Source organism: Apteryx rowi, unplaced genomic scaffold (genome assembly GCF_003343035.1).
Source record: "Apteryx rowi isolate R43461 unplaced genomic scaffold, aptRow1 scaffold_155, whole genome shotgun sequence".
Taxonomy (NCBI): domain Eukaryota; kingdom Metazoa; phylum Chordata; class Aves; order Apterygiformes; family Apterygidae; genus Apteryx; species Apteryx rowi.
In genome coordinates this window covers 1,580,508-1,596,712 of record NW_020447808.1, presented here as the reverse complement: position 1 = coordinate 1,596,712, position 16,205 = coordinate 1,580,508, and the positions used below count along the sequence as shown (strand labels likewise).

Genomic DNA, 16,205 nt, shown 5'->3' with positions numbered 1-16,205 from the left:
TGATAACATATCAATCTGTGTAGAACTTTCCCACTCCTGACTTCCACAGTCTCAAGTGCCTAAATCCATTTGCACCCCAAGTTCACCCACACCGAACAACTGGACCTCTAGTGCTGTGAATTCAACAGTGGTGCCACATATCAACAACCAAAAAACTCCCATTTAAAAAGAGACTCCAGAACAGAGTCACAAAACATCAAGTTTCATGAAACTTCAAACATGAAAGTATGATGCTTATATGAAAAAAAGTCCATACCACTGCATCTTTAAACTTCTAAGTTTTAATCCTATTTTGTTACTGCTTARGGTTTCACTCCATTTTTTTCAACACAGATAAGACATTCCCTTTATGAGTGTAGTGCATCCCTCAACACATAAACATCATTTTCTTTTCTCCTTGCATAAAAATAGGCAGTTGCATTAAAAGACAAGTTCTCCATGTCAGAAGACTACAGAAAGATTGTTTTTTTGTATTGCAGTTCTCTCTGGCTATACTGCTCAGAAAACAGAGCTAAACCTCCCTCCTGCCTTACAGATCTGATCTTGCTATCCTGGCATCAGACAGCAAAAACCTAGCTACTATTAATATATGATGAGGCAGCACAAGATTACTTAAACATATTCAAAAAGACCAACTTTTGAAGATGTATGTAAACTACATCATCTTTGAAAGTTTCTCCTATTCCTAAGTTCTACAGAACAAAACCCAGTCCTTTCATCTTTATCTCAGCAGAGGTGCTATTCCTTCTAGAATTCAAGATATAGCTCTATAGAAATAAAACAGGTCATTGCTACTGTGAGGCCAGAATATAACTAGCCTTTGCATGTGGGCTAGTAAAGAGTCAAGAGTACAGCTGCATCAAGTTTTCATAGAAACAGCAAAGACAAATGACTGGAGAAGACTGTGAATATAGAATACTCCACTACTGGTAGAACCAATACAGAGCACACTCTTCTTCCTTATAGAATGAGGCTAAAGGAACAGACATACCGAAGTGACTGTCTCAGAAAATGTGGATGATGAAAAAAAAACAGTATTTTTTTTAAAAGTTCTATCCCAGAAACAGAATACTTGCTGGAACTTCCCTGTGGATATTCAACTCTATGCCTCACTGCAAACATAACCCTCACTTCCAAATGATACTACAGCCCATACTGTCTACCCACATCAATTTCCAAAAGGCCCTAGCTTCATTCAGTGACAGACCTTACCAAATACTTTGGAAAACTTGTGAAATAATCCTATATATTAATAAGTTTGTTAACTCTGTGTCATTCAGACAAGAAATGAAGCAAATTCCTCACAGGCTCACAAAAACGTATACCAACCACATGTTCTACATTAATTCAGTAAGAACAATGCAGTTTGAGTGATGCAGGTTGTTCAGTACCAAATGTAACAATTCCATACAGTGGCAAAAAACATCTGAACCAAATCTGACAAACTACATAGCAAGGAAACATGAAAAATTCTCCACACAAGATTCCCAGAGGCCTGTATTGCAGTCTCCCACAAATTCCCCATAACTACCTCTTCAAAATGTTTACTTGAAGAGCAACTTAAGCTGACAGTCTAACAGTCATGAGAAAGGGACAGAACCAAGTAAAAATTGCAGAGGAAAATACAATTTACAATCAGAAGAATACCAGTATCAAAACCAAAAACTGTTAAGCAGGAAAGATAATTGATGGGGAAAGAGTCCCTTATGCAAGAAGAAAAAGGAATGAAGTAAACAGTTCCAGAAAAGAAACGAATAGCAGTAAGAACAGTCTTGTTCCAAACATCAACCTTAAAGACACTGTTATTTTAAAGATGCACACTGTTACAAAGACACACACTCATTTGCACATGGACTGAGTACACACCTGCCAAGGACCTTCTGGATGGCTATGGCTGGTAGCCTACCCAGGAAAAGATGGTAGTGGCAATTGAGAGCACTTGATCAGGGACAGGCTTTCCTGCCAGAGCAAGGAGAAAAGATCCATGTTTGTGGATGTTCTGTGAGCTTTGGGCAAATGAAATATTCCATGCCTGAAAAGAAACTGGAAGCCAAACATCCAGACTATGAGATAACTTGGACATATAAAGGTACTGATTTAACCTCACCCAATACCATCAGCGATGCCTTCCTAATGTTGGCTTGACATTTCCCAGCAAGTGGGGCAGGTGATCAGCAGTACCTGAGAGCACACTGGCTTTTGTCTAATTTTCCTGTGTTGAACACACCATGCTGAAGAAGCTCCCTTGTTCCCAAGGAACCTTCTGGGCCACTGGGAATTCACCTACTTCCAGGGAGATAGATCTCTGGACCATCTCTGTACTGTGGGATCTGCTTGCTTCCCCACCATAGACAACATATCCTGAAGATGAGATCCTGCCTCAAGATACCAAGGGCAAGGATTTTGTCCTGAAGGTACACTGATGAGCATCAAATGTCCAAAAACACGTGCCTATCAAAGAGTATGAGAAAAAAGGAATAGTATATCGCAGTGACTCCAGGGACTTTCTGCATGAAACGGGGTAGCGTAATGGTTTAGACACATCACAAGATAGTTCACAAAGACAGACAAAAGGAGCCAAAATACATACTGAGCGAGCGAAAAGGCATAGTAAATTGTTGTCTACTGCTGACAGATTGTGAAGCAAGGTTTTAATTAACTCTACCAAATATCCAGGCAAAAAATCGTTTTTAAAGAAGGTAATCATAGAGCTCCCCAAAATAAACAAGTATCTACCAAATGCATTCCACAGTTGTTTTTTCTGAACATTACCTTAAATACCGCACTAGGTTGAACAGTAGTCAAACATAAAAGTACTTGTTGCAACATTCTATAAAACAGAATCCTTTCTGGAAAAAATCTTTATGTGATACACAGCTCTGAGGTAATATGCATTAGTTTCAGAGTACAGCCCTGTTCCCAGTAAGACTTACAAGACAGTGACAAGCCTATCCGCCTGTCGCCCATCCACACATCTGCAGAACAAATTAAATTTTTTACACAATGCACTTAGGTGGCTATGTCATCTTTCACTAATGTACAGTCAGAAATAAATCAAGCAAAACCACGCTGTGGTATACTATACCGTAAATACCTTGTTTCATCTCAGTCAGACAGAGAAGTGGAAAGGATCTTGCTCTGAAATAGCAAAGTTGGTGTTCTTCTTCATAGCACATTTACCACAGTCAGGAATCTAAGGGGTGACAGAAAAGTTCTTAAAAGAAAGTTACATTGTAGGCCTGGTACTGATTTCTACCCTTTTAATATATTCAGCTTCTAAGTGTAGTGTATTAGGAATGTCAGCATCTCACAAAATTAAGGTTTTGAAGAAAAAAAAAAAAAGGAATCATAACACATTTCTAAATATAAATTGACATGGTTTTCTCTCCCCTTTATGTATTTTAGGTAGAAAATATGAATCAGTTTTCACCACAGTCAGTATTTTTTAATCACCAGTGCAAAACTCTTTCCTTATTTACACAGACCTGAATAGTTTAAGTATCCAAAAGGTTATAAACCACTTCACAGCTTGTAATATCCTTTACTAAAAATTGAAAAGGGCAGTGCTCAATTACAGCGTTGTAGCATGTTGCCAATTTACCCTCACTGAACATGAGTTGATCTAAGCCCACATTTAGGTAAAGCAGACAAAGCCTCCATAAGGAAAACAGGGCTGTTATAACAAGACAGGTAGCAATTTACAGCTCTGTCAGTGGATCCAAATACTAGATCCTGTTAATTATGATATGAGCCTGTACTGTAGGTGACAGATACAGCTGCAAGAGACTCAGATGCTACAAGATCCCTTCACTCTTTGCAAATTCACAGACTGACAGACAGTATCTGGGGAAATACAGATGTTAAAGCTAAATCAGAACAGAGTGGAGAAAGAGGAGCTACCATCAGCCATTCCTGTTCCAGCATCATAAAGAGGTCTTCTTGCTATTCATCTTCATTCTAAGTTTTTGATACAGCTGAATTTTCCAAGTCTTTCCATCATCATCCTTCTTTGCAAATTATAAATACTACTCCATTTTTATACAGAAGAAATATAATAATAATATTGTTATATATACATCTTGACAGCAAGTCCTTGAATATGGACCAAATGTGGAACTACAAAACTGGTACACACAGAGCACTGATTTAGCTGAAGGCCAGGAAGTCTTTCTGTTAAGACAGGCTACCCATTTTAATGAATGTTCTAACTAGAACTTACATATTTTAAGTGAACCTGTGCATATGACAGCCTTTCACCTGATTCTCTGATTATCTCATTAATACAACTTAATAGTTATATTCTGGTTTACAAACGCCTCCAATAATTGCTGCATTTAATTGAAGCCGGAGTGGAATTGCCCAAATACATCCTATTGGTATAAGAAGGCAGCCTTGTTGGATGACATGATAGTAATTCTTTCAGACAATGAATAAATTCAAAGTAAAATTAAGACACCAGTGAGATCACACAAGGTTTTGGTAATTATTTTTATGTTGGTTTTATAGCTTTTCTGCCTTCAGTAGGAAACTCCTGCACAGCAAAAGGAATGAAGAATTCCAGAAGAGAGGTGACCTCCTTCAGTTCCAGACTGTATTCCTCTGCTATTTTCTCTGCAGTCCATATCTGAGGATGAAGTTTGTGATTATTGAGAAGCGTCACAGCCTCCACAATGGAAATTTTGCCTTTGGAAACTTTCTTAACATCTAGAGCCGCCAAATGACCTAGTTTTGTAAGTCTCTTTTCCTCCTGTTTGCATGGAAGATGTTCACCACCTTGATCTTTTACCTAATTGTGGGAAGGAAAACAAAAAGAGCTTAACAGCAGTTCTGTTTACTATGCATGCTGTAACAGCCAAGTTGTTTTCCTAAATACGTCTTTTCCCCATTTTCACAGCATTAAAGAAAGGATGCTTTACCTGCTGCACTTCTTGATACCACTAAAATTATAGTCAGTTATTGCACAGTCATTCTACATATGAGGCYAAATCTCCACCCAGATTTGGAAAAGCCAAACATCCATTAAACACTAGGTATTGTACATACCAAACAGCCCTACATATATCGCACTGCAAATTTTGGTAGTCAAACATAAACATAGGTGATACAATACTTGGTACTGATTCATGGTGGGGGCATCATACTACAAATTGGTATTCTTCTGGTACCATTAGAACCCCTTTCATACATTCTCTCTCTCCTTCCCTTTCTTTCATATTAACATCTTAGTTTTGCAAATAAAAGACATCCCTTCTTTTGCTCTGCTTAGAGCATGAGCTTTGTTGGACAAAAAAAAGCTATTTTGCAGCTCCATATGCAGTTTGATTCCCATGATTACTGCAGTGCTTAGACATCCAAAGTCTCTTGTCCCAAGTCCTTTCACATTTCCTTTTCCAAGTAATTTTCAAACCAGCTCTGCCTTCCCTGTATTGCTTTTTACTAGGACTTTACCAGTGAATGACACTGCAGAAAAGATACAGTGAAAAACTTTAAGCTCAAGGAACACTACTTTTAAAGTTATCATAGTCTATAGCCACTGATTAGCCCACAGACACTCTGTGTTAACCCATAAGCTAAGAAGATTCTACACCATCCGTGCTGTTTCTAAATTACAAAGAACATTTGATAGTATGTTACTAATTTTCCCTTCCCTAACCCATCCTAAAATTATGTTGAGGTGACAAACAATTCTTAATGTCGTAATAAAATGAGCCAGCTCCAGATATCTGCTACTTCAAGACTGAGAGTATGTTTTTCCACTTAATACAGACAGACATGCAGAATATACATATATGTATGTATACATACACATACAAGGCATTCAGTGTAGTATCAGGAAAGAAAGGAATAAGCTGTTGGATGAAGTTTTGCCAATAAGCCTCAGTGCTAACATATTTATCATATGTTTCCTAACAATTTCAAGTAGACACATTACAAGAGCAAGTCTTGCAAGCATATCAGCAATCTCAGACCAGGCTCTCAAACTTAGTCAAACACTAAGAGATCTATTCTGCTTTTGGCTTTTCCTCAAATCTCTCTTAACAGCCTGACAAATGGAAGCATTTAAAGATATTGAAGTTAGGCCAAAGATATTGAAATCTTTAGCACTTCAAGGTCAGAGTCTTAATCTCTTTTATGAAAATAATGGATAGAGATTACTTGGATACTTCAGGGAGAAACTGCAGAAATCCATTTGCATTTTAAGATGTTTTTAGTCCTGAATGGAAGGCTCTACAGAAGTGCTAAATCAGAGAGACTTAAGAATTTTATTGCTAGATGATCATGTAACTTTTATTAGCACATGAAGAAGCTGAAATAAAATGGTCCAGTAATGCAGGAAGTAAAAAGCACAAGACATAGCACGACAAAGTGGAAGAGACTGAACCCCAGCCTATGTATTACTGGAAGGGGTATGCCTTGCCGTCCAAGTCAAAGACTACAGCCATTAGTGATGGGGAAACTGATCAAAAAACAATCTCAAAGGTTATACAGAAAAAACTAACTAAAGCATGACCTCAGCCACATAAGGAAAAGCCTTTGTGCAGTATGCCATGAACATTTTAGTGGAGTTTTTTAACTACTGATGCTAATGTCTTCATCCTCTACCACATTCAGTCTCCTTCCTTCTAGCAAGTCTATGAGAAATGTCTGGCAAAATCTTGTGCATTTTTCCAAAAGACTGGCCAAGTACCCTTCTGCCTTTGAGGAAGCAGAAGTGCTAACTTAGGTGAAAAAAAAAGTCACTATGAGGTTAAAAAGAAAAACTATGTGTAAGTATTTAAAAGGTTAGATTACGAGAATCTGCCACATGTTCAAGACTGCTCAGGGTCAAACACAGTCAGTGCTGCTGATATACGGAAGAGCAATGAAAACATCAGTTTTACCTATAAAAAAGCAGTAGTTTTTAGGCATTAATAGAGTATTTTTCTTGAAAAATCTGCCCACTAGGTAGAATTTGTATTGAGTTTGAAAACCACAAAGCTAATGCTCGTATGCCTCCTACAGTAAGACATACTTCACCTGCACAGATGGATCTCTAGACTCCACATAAACATCTTTTAACAAAGTGAGAAGCCTATCATCCTTTCTGTATATTTCTTCTTGTATTTCTGTACGATCTAAAGGCGGAGGGGAGAAGAAAAAAAAAAGAAGATTCGAGTCACAAAATTGTTTCATTTTCGTTACTTCTCTCAGCCTAATCACTTCCCCAGAGCCATCACACAACCCTCAACCTACACCGCGTTTCTCAGGAAGATTTCAGTTCTGCGTTAGCTCTAACGTTAACAAGCACGGTTTTACACTGAGAAACAGGGGTGCTGCCATACCCACGAACGCCAAACAACACGATAACACCCCACTTATTTGTAACCCGTACGACAGCGTCCCTTCACTCCAGACACATCGCACTAGTCGCCAGCGGCCTGCGAAGCAGACACGCGATGAACACTCGCGAAACGAGTCCGGCCCGGCCCAAGGGAGCGGGGCGACGGGCCACAACAGCCGTTGGCCGCCGCCCAACCGCCCCCGGCGCGGCACCGCTGCGGCCGCCCCTAGCAACCGCCCCTAGCAACCGCCCCGCCCAGCCGCCGCCGCCAGCGGCAGCTCCCGACGTGCCCCGCGCGCGGCCGCCCCACTTTCAATGTCACCCGCCGCCGGGCCCAGCTCCTGCTGCCGCCGGCGAGCCGCGGGCTGCCCGCCCGCCAGCGCCATGCGCCCCCAGCACCTCGCCGACGCAGCCCCCCGCGCCGCCCGCTCTCCCCTCGAGGCCGCAGCGCGGCTCCGCCCCGTCGGACCGGCGCTCGCTGCCCTCCCGCTCCTCCGCGCTGCCCGCCGGCGGGGACTCACTAGCCAGCGCGTCCAGCCGCGCGGTGGGGTGGCGCGGCGCGGGCGTGGGCTTCTCCTTGCTGATCTCGCGGCGGGCGCGGCTCTCCGCGTTGAAGGTGCGGAACACGCGAGTCACCCGCGCCCCCATCGCCGCCGCCCGCGCCGCGCCTGCGCAGCCCGGCCGCAGCGCCCGGGGGCGGGGTGAAGCGGGGGGGGGGGTGCGCCGGCCGCGCATGCGCACAGGGCTGCGCTCCGCGCTGCTGGACGGCCGCGGAGGGGGGGGGCGGAGGCGCTCTGTCGTTTGCTCCTTCGGGAGGGAGCGGTAGGAGCGGGGCCGTGCCGTGATTTCCCTGTATAAGAGGCTGGTGATGCAGTGCGGGTGCTGAGGGAAGGTGTGAATTGCAGTCAGGGTGATTCGCTTTTCATTTCACGATGCGATTTGGCCGTTTTTACTCCTCTCCCGCGCTCTTTGTCGCTGTGGCGTCGGCGCTCGCAGGTGCGGGGGCTTCAGAGGACAAGATGGCGGAGCCGCCGCGCCGGGAGCGCTGCCCTGCCCTGCCCTGCGCGGCGCCGTTCACCCTACTAGCGCACTTAAGTGTTCAGACTTGTCCTTAATACTGGCCCGTGGCCGGTCGCAGAGAGCGTGCTTTTCCTAAGGTGCCTCGTGTACACATTGTTGTACTCGTGGTTTCAAAATCTCCATTACTCATCTGAAAGAAAGATGCTCTCCTGTTGCTGCAAGAATAGAGATACATTACTGCTGTTTTGAAGAGAAAATCTTTGTTTTTTTCAAAAACTCATATTTATGGATGAAAAGTGCAGTTTTAATGGTCTCGTGCAGCAGCAACGTGTTTTACAGACCTCTTTCATCTGTTTGGGAGAACATTTTCCTGTTTTAAGCATTCATGGACGTGACTGGTCTGGTGTAACTCAGTGGGCTTTATTTATGTAACTAATATTAATGGTGTACTTAAAAGTTTGAACTGCTTTTTTGTTTTGTTTTTTAAATACATTGATCACCAAAACTTAAAGTGAGTATTCAGCGTCAGGAGAACCACTGCCCTGTTATTTCTATTGGGGTAAAGTTGGGAATTTCCTCAAGGTGGCAGGCTAGTCTAGGGTTTCCATACTCAATGTTTTAATCATTGATGCAACTTTGTCAGCATTTTGATATAAGACATAGGAATTGCTGTTTTATAGGTGATTTTTAGATATGTTACTTCGTAATTATATTCACTTGATTTATAAGCAGGGTTATTACCTGTGCACATCAGAAACCTCAAGAGAATTGTTAGGAGAGTGTAGTGTAAGCCAGACAGTGAAAATCTGGATCAGGCAAATACATGTCACCTGCGCCAACAAGTTGCAGGATCATCTAAAGGCTTATAAAAGGACTGAGTGGCCCTGATAGCAAGAATAAGAGGGCCATGCAATGTATCTGCATCTTCTTTTCTTTTTCACATTTTAGCCTCCAAATATACAGTGTCATCATGTGACACCACATATACTGCTGAATGATGAATCCTCCTGTAGGAAGGACATTATCTTAACTTTGCTTTCCAACAGTTATCAACTACTATGCCAGTTTAAAATATCTTACCATGTTTTTTCTCTTTGCAGTTTCTTACTTGAATAATGATAACATGGAAGGATGTTGTTTAAGAATGTTGTTCATCTTACTGTTACTCAGTCATTAATATGTATAGCATTTCCTTATAGGCACATAATTGCTTTATTCAGTGACAGAAAATTAATTTTCTAGACAGATATAATTTAGAATGTATGCCCTACGTGGCAATTTGGAGAACAATTCCTTTGTATCATTCAGAGTTATACAATGTTATTCAGCTATGGTCTTGAATAGGGTGTAACCTTTCTCTTTCAGCTGTCTGTGATCCGAGGCCTAGTTTTGATGCAGCCCAGCTGAATAATCTTGGCCCTGACTTCTGAGAAAATTGCTAAACTGTGAAAAAGAGCTGTGAGAAAGTACTTAGTTTTGAGCCATATTATATAAGAAAGGTAAAATTGCAGACAAAGAGAAAGACAGAGCCAGGAGCTTAAAGATTCAAGAGGAAGAATATAAGTATGAAAAGATATGAAATTCCAAGAGAGAGAAAAGGAGTCAGAAACAGCAACACTATGGATTAGTGTTCCAAGAAGCAACGGAGGCTGACCCTTCTCCATCTGACTGATGACTGCCTGCTCAACATGGACTGAGAACAGCTTACCAAAGGAGGTAAGCATATTACTGGCTTGTTAATCCTAGCTGTTGTGTGATTTGGCCAATACGTAATTGCTTTGTACTTTTAAGTTGTTTATATCCTGTTTGCAGACTCTCTTCATGCATGGTAATAGTTGCCTGAATCAAGTAACTAAGAGAGTGAGTGTTATGAAGGATAGTGAAGAGATCCAATGTCTCTCTGTGTCCTTTTCTAGGAGGAAAATGCCTGTTTTCTGTCCTTGCACTCATCTAATTTTGTTATCACTGTGTACAGGCAAAACTTGGATGTCTGTTAGTGTTAGCAGCAGTGTTATTATTAGTAATAACAATGATGATGTGGTAGCTATTAAGACTACAGTGTGCTTGAATACTGCATAATGAATGACAGTTTTTTGCTTAGGGGGAATTCAAAAGACTAAGCAGGTGGATGAGGAAAATAAATAGATCCACAAAGGCAATGAGAACAAGGCAGCATAAGCATGATCTGTGCTTCGTCTGTGCCTTCTTAAAGACTCCTGAAGGGGCAATTTTTTCACTTCCAGGCTTGGAACACTCTCTCTGCCTGTAGGAGAAGGATGGAAACATCTGTTTAAATTCTGCTCTCTGTTTATAAACTCACCCTATAACAAACCTGATCCTATTTTAAGCATTGTATATGTATTAATAATAGGAACGTGGAAGCTGCTGTAAGATTTTATGTCTCGAATCAGGCTGGTGGCATGTCTAATTAAATATCAGTAGTCAGTTAGTGGCTGACTTTACCTATGTTCTGGAGCAAGGGGTTTGATATTTTTGTAATGGTTAGCCTATCCAGTATTGTTATAGTAAATGTAATGGTAAAATTCACATGGATGCTTTTTCTTGGTGGTCGTAAACCTTTGATATGTACTTTAGCATTTTTCTAAGACATGTTCTTACTCTTCTGTCTGTGGATGCAAGCCATTGCTACATATTTGGAAATAAAGATGCTCCCCTTCAAAAGCTAAGAATTGCTGGCTTCTAGGATCAAACTCAGCATAGTGATTCTGTCTCTGTAAAGCCTGAATGTGACTAACACTGCTGTAATATTTACTGACAGCAAAATAAATTCACCAGAAGGCAGTCAGTTAAAAATTGTGATGTCATTCTCTGCCTGTCTCTTCCTATCACTGAGGATGGCACAAAGCTGTTCTTTTTATGTATAAGGAAGGATCAGAAGTGCAAGATTTTTATTCTGAAGTTATAATCTTTCATCTTTCATTTAGACTGTAGCAGGCGGAAGAATTGGGATTTTAAAAAATTGTTTGATCATTTGGTATTTTATCAATGTAACCGTACTGATATTAAGTAGCAGCAACCAAAAGCCTGGGCTCCTTTTCTCTGTCACATATCTGCAAGTGTATTTTTTAAAAAAATGAATGTATAGTTCCTCAAAGCATAAAAACTGTGTGTATTCAGCTTCTACACTGTTATAAATGCATTTTTCTTGAACCAGGAACCTGAATTTTTCAAGGGAATTTAAAATAACAAAACAAGGGAACAACACAGAATATCCAACTCAGTTCATTTATACGAGCAACCTGTTGTCAACAGCGGAAAGTGTCAAATATTTCAGAAAAAAATACTGAAACTGGCACCATATATATGTGCCATAGGCTGCCACATTGGATCTCCTCTTAATCCTCTCCCACCTCTGAGGGAGAAATTTCTAAAACTGTTGTGCACCTGGAGAATAATAATACATTTGCAAGCATTCTTTAAGCCTTTCTTTCAGTTTTTCTTGCCAGTTCTGATTTTATGTTGTGGGATTTTGTTTGTTTGTTTTTCATTCTTGACTAATTCCGTAGCTGAATGGAAAATAAGTCCAAAATTAATTTTGGTAGTTAACTAGCATCAAAAAAGGCTGACTGATCTGTTGCGAATTCTCTTTATGCAAGGGAGAAGTGGAATGTCTGGCTTTTAACTTGATTTATTGTGAGATGCTACCAAGGTTTCTCTCTTTATTGCTCAGAAAAGCAGGAATCGGAGTATTAGCTAGATAAGCAGGTAATCTCAGTGAAATAAGAATCTTTTTTAGTAATGGATGCTGAATTTGACAATTCTTGAAGAGGTAGGTGAGGTTTACTGCATGATTTGTAGTCTAGAAAACTTTCAGAGGTTAATGCAGAGGAAAATTTGAATCACTTATACTATAGTGGCATAGTTTAGTATTTGATTCTCTCCATGCTTTCTACCACTGACACTGTTTTTCTCTTCTCATATTTATTTTCCTGATTGTTTGTAAATTATGGCAATCTATGGGGATACTGTCTAGCCAATTCATGTATAATTAGGATGAAGGGAATTCAGCTCTCTTTCCTGATCACTGGTTTTCCATTAAATACAATGAGAGCATTGATCCATTTGTTTCCTATCTCATCAGCAGTAAAAAGAGCCAGAGTACACAGCATTAGCAAGAATTAATTATGACCCAAGCAACAATGACTGTCCCATGACTTTGTCAAGATGCACTCAAGAAAGATGGGTGTTGAGATCACTGTTGCCTTTTAGTGATTTCTGGTTGTTCCGTTGTTTGTATTACTGAGCTTCACCTGATCCATCTTTTAGTGGCTCCAGAAGTATCTACAAATATACAGAAGACTTTTGCCTGATTCCAGGCTATGACCAGAGTATTACTAAACACTTGCATCTTTTGAAGGCTAGGTGGCTGCAGTGCTGTATTTAAAAGCATGAGTTTCTGTTGGTCCTTCACTGGGATGAAGTTTATGAAGAGTGTAGCAAGCCCACATTTACAGGCCCAAATCAGTAATGTCTGGACACGTTACTAGTTCCTTGTAACATTGATTTCAAGATGTTACATTTACATTCTCCTGATTGACTGTGGCCTGGTATAACTGACATCATCTTTCGTAATTTTCCTAGCTGATTGTTATAATCTCAATTAGCAGGTTACTTTGACTTGGAAATGCGCAGTAGGAGCCAGCATATTTGATAATGAGACAGCTTGGCACTGGAATTAATTACTTACAGCAATTAGAGATGTGCGTTTTGCTATGCTTTTCAGTGAGAGATAGCATGGTCTTCAAAGGGTTCAGTTCCACATACTCTGTTCTCAGTGGCAGTATTGCTTTAGAGTACTGCTGCCCTTGTTCTTTCCTTTAGCCTTTGCATCGTGTCATCACTCATGCCAGAGCAAGGGTGCAGGAACTCTTCAGGGTGAACAACATCAGATAGTTGATCTGACTTAATAAAAACAAAAGTCCTGTAATTTTTCTAAGGTGTAGCAGTTACTGATGGTTTGACTGCTCCCACAAAAAACTATGAGCAAAACAGGAGGAGAAACAAGGGAGAGGAGAGGTGTACAAATACCTTCAACTGCTATTGCTGCCAAGTTTTGTTTGTTTGTTTTTATTAAACGGAGAGGGTGTACTTTGCACCCAGATCATTTCACTTCAGCAGTCACACAAAGAATTGTACCAGCCCAAATGAGGAGGAGGTGAACCAGAGGTCAAAAGAACCCAGTGTAGGATGGGAGGTGGGCTGGCTTTGCTGACACACTAGATTTCCCAAGACAAACACCATCCCTTTGGGCCTGTCAAAAATGGGAGTGAATATGCATCCACTTGAAAGGTAAGAATTGTGTTAGCTATAGGAGAGGTTTTGTATTATGATGACAAATTGTTGCAGAGAGCATTGTACACATACAAACTGCCTATTTGTAAGTACAATAACCACAACCATCTTGCTGGATTAAATACATAAAAATTGATGTATCTTTAGACTTTCAAGTTCTGTTCGTTGGGGTTCTTGCTATTCAACTTGCTGAGCAAGCCCAGATAATTCCCCATTCTCCAGTAAGATTTTGTATACCAGGGGAAGATTTCACATGCGGAATTTCCCTCAAAGAGAACAGCAATTTCTTTTAGATGCTTTGATATCATAAAGCTTCGTCTGCCTAGTTTTTGCTTGACACATCCCTTCCACATGGTGGGCTGATTTGGCTTTATAGTGTATCAAATAATACTGTCTTCTCTTTATGTTGTGTGGCTGTTGTAAGTTAGTACCCATGAAATGATTTCAATAAATACCGATTCTGGTTTTAGGAAGTGTTTTGATCAAGTTTAAAGGATCAGTTTACTTTTACAAATATAATAAAATACAAACATGCGAAGACCAAAGTATTTCTTTGTAAACAGCAGGTTTAGTACAACTTCCACCAATTCCACGGAGCTTACTCTGCACTGTAGTATCGTCTGGGGAGGTGACTAAAGTGACTAGTGATGGGACTGAGGTAAATTATGTGACTGAATGGCCAATCAGCTGAAGGGACTGAGGTGATTGAAGTGCATTGGATGGCCTATATATGCAATATAACTGAGACCTCTTCTTTCAAGTGTAGCAAAAAAGATGCACATAGAAATCCTTACTTTCTACACCCTGGTCAGTCAGTCAGCAGGGCTGTTGGTTGATCAGACACATAAATAGGCTATTTACACAGCAGTCTGACTACTGAACTATATATGTATCAATTAATTAAGTTAGGCATTTTGAATATGCCAATAACAAAAATGTCTGAGCTGTGATAATGACAGTGATTAAGAATGTGGGGTCCTGCAAGGATTTAGTGATTAACTCTTTAGGAGGGCCTTGATACACAAAAGCATTGAGAATACTGATTTCCCAAAACGCTGGTCTTTTTTGAAGGTTTATGTCTTCAATCTGACATTGCCAAACAGGGAGAAAAGGAGGAGGGGAATGAAGAAGATTTGACTTTACCCACAGAGAAGAACTGTGAGCAATGGAGGAGGCAGTTTCTTCTTTCTTGTGGAAAAATACAGTCTTTTCTCCAGACCTTCTCCTAGCTCCTGAGTAAAGGAAGAAGCTACACTTGCTTCCTTTTGTGCTTTCCATTTGGCTTCTCCACTCAAGAGACTGGAAGGGGAGAAAACAGCCCAGGCAGAAGGAGCTCTCTTCTTGCCAGGCTAAAAATCAGGAGGTTGTCGCAGCACTGAGCCTCAGAGAAGGATTGTATACAGCATGCACTGTGCAGGCTTTCTAGTAGTTTAATGATTTAAAGGGAAAATACATGCTTTTTAGGATTTGTTCAAATCCTTTTTCTATTTGTCTGAATGTTTCTTTTACACATAGTTGTAGTAACTTAGAAACATTAAATAGATTCATGTCCTAAAAGCAGATCTTTGGCAATCTTTTTCAAAGATACACCCTTTATCCTTTAGAGGAAGCAAGCTTTTTTTGAGAAAGAAGTACTTCAGAGACTACCACAGAACTGTTGCCCTGAGTCAGTGTGTATTTTTAAGTATATGACATTATTCTGTCTGAAACACTGAAACGAAACCTAAGTATCAGTGCCCATCTGTGTATATCTAATTCCTTTCTTTCATCAAGACTGAACATGCTCTTCCAACAGCTCCAGAAAAAAGTCCACATATCCTTGATATCATTCAGTTTGTGCTCAAAATAGCCCAATTTCCAGCACATGCCTTATGCTGTATAACTCTATATTCACCAAGAGAAGAGATTCAGACTTCCAGTATAGGTATAGGCTATAAAAACAAAGAGGACTAAAAATATAATATTATGCAATATGCTCTACTGCAAAGAATGGCCATGGGAGCACGGCTGCAATTTACCTAGGGCTGACTCTGTGCAGTAGCAGTAGCCATGATTTTACTGCATTGTCACTGTAGTAACAACATTATGGCACAGAAGACAGCTGATATACTGAACCTGTTCACCATCTGTCCCTTGGGCTAATAAGTAAGTTTCTTTCATGAGTATAACAGGTAAACATATATGTTAGATATTTCTTGGTAAAATGCTATTCTATTCTAATAACAATATAATAGCATTATAATAGTATAATTCTATTATAATATAGATTTTTCCTTCCCCAAAGGATATTCTTATTTTCTCAACATGCTTTTAATTTGTGATCATGCATATATGTTTATACGTGTGATACATTTTGTACCACAAAACCACAGAACTTTCCAGCTTAGTCCTATTAAGTGTGTGTTGGTGTACCCTGGGATTGCATTTGCAAGCTTCTGTAAGTAGCTGCAGAACCATTTTTATTTATTTATTTCATTTACATTTTAATTGCAGCATCTGCAAATTCTATATTTGGAAGCAGAGTTTCCATGAAAATTGAAGTCTGATTTAT

General features: G+C 40.2%; 2 protein-coding genes across 2 annotated transcripts in view; one reads left to right on the top strand and one right to left on the bottom strand.

Annotated features, from left to right (window-relative positions):
* Window positions 1-4,469: 4,469 nt before the first annotated feature.
* On the bottom strand, window positions 4,470-8,004 carry NDUFAF4 (NADH:ubiquinone oxidoreductase complex assembly factor 4). Its single transcript, XM_026059288.1, has 3 exons — window positions 7,843-8,004; window positions 7,018-7,115; window positions 4,470-4,786 (listed from the first exon to the last, which is right to left on the bottom strand). Exons 1-3 carry the CDS (start codon window positions 7,967-7,969, stop codon window positions 4,490-4,492), a joined length of 522 nt encoding a protein of 173 aa, XP_025915073.1. The 5' UTR covers window positions 7,970-8,004; the 3' UTR covers window positions 4,470-4,489.
* A 73-nt stretch (window positions 8,005-8,077) lies between these two features.
* The window catches only part of KLHL32 (kelch like family member 32), a 152,736-nt gene continuing 144,608 nt past the window's right edge, over window positions 8,078-16,205 (top strand). The window contains exons 1-2 of the mRNA XM_026059291.1: window positions 8,078-8,317; window positions 9,707-10,057. The gene's annotated coding sequence lies outside the window, so the exon portion shown is untranslated. The remainder of the gene's footprint in view (window positions 8,318-9,706; window positions 10,058-16,205) is intronic.

Bases quoted from the DNA above. Each gene is read 5' to 3' on its own strand.
- NDUFAF4 (XM_026059288.1), bottom strand. From the start codon at position 7,969: ATGGGGGCGCGGGTGACTCGCGTGTTCCGCACCTTCAACGCGGAGAGC. The intron at 7,116-7,842 runs GTGAGTCCCCGC...CTCCGCCTTTAG, and splicing joins GCGGCTGGACGCGCTGGCTA to ATCGTACAGAAATACAAGAA. The intron at 4,787-7,017 runs GTGAAGTATGTC...TCCCACAATTAG, and splicing joins CTAGAGATCCATCTGTGCAG to GTAAAAGATCAAGGTGGTGA.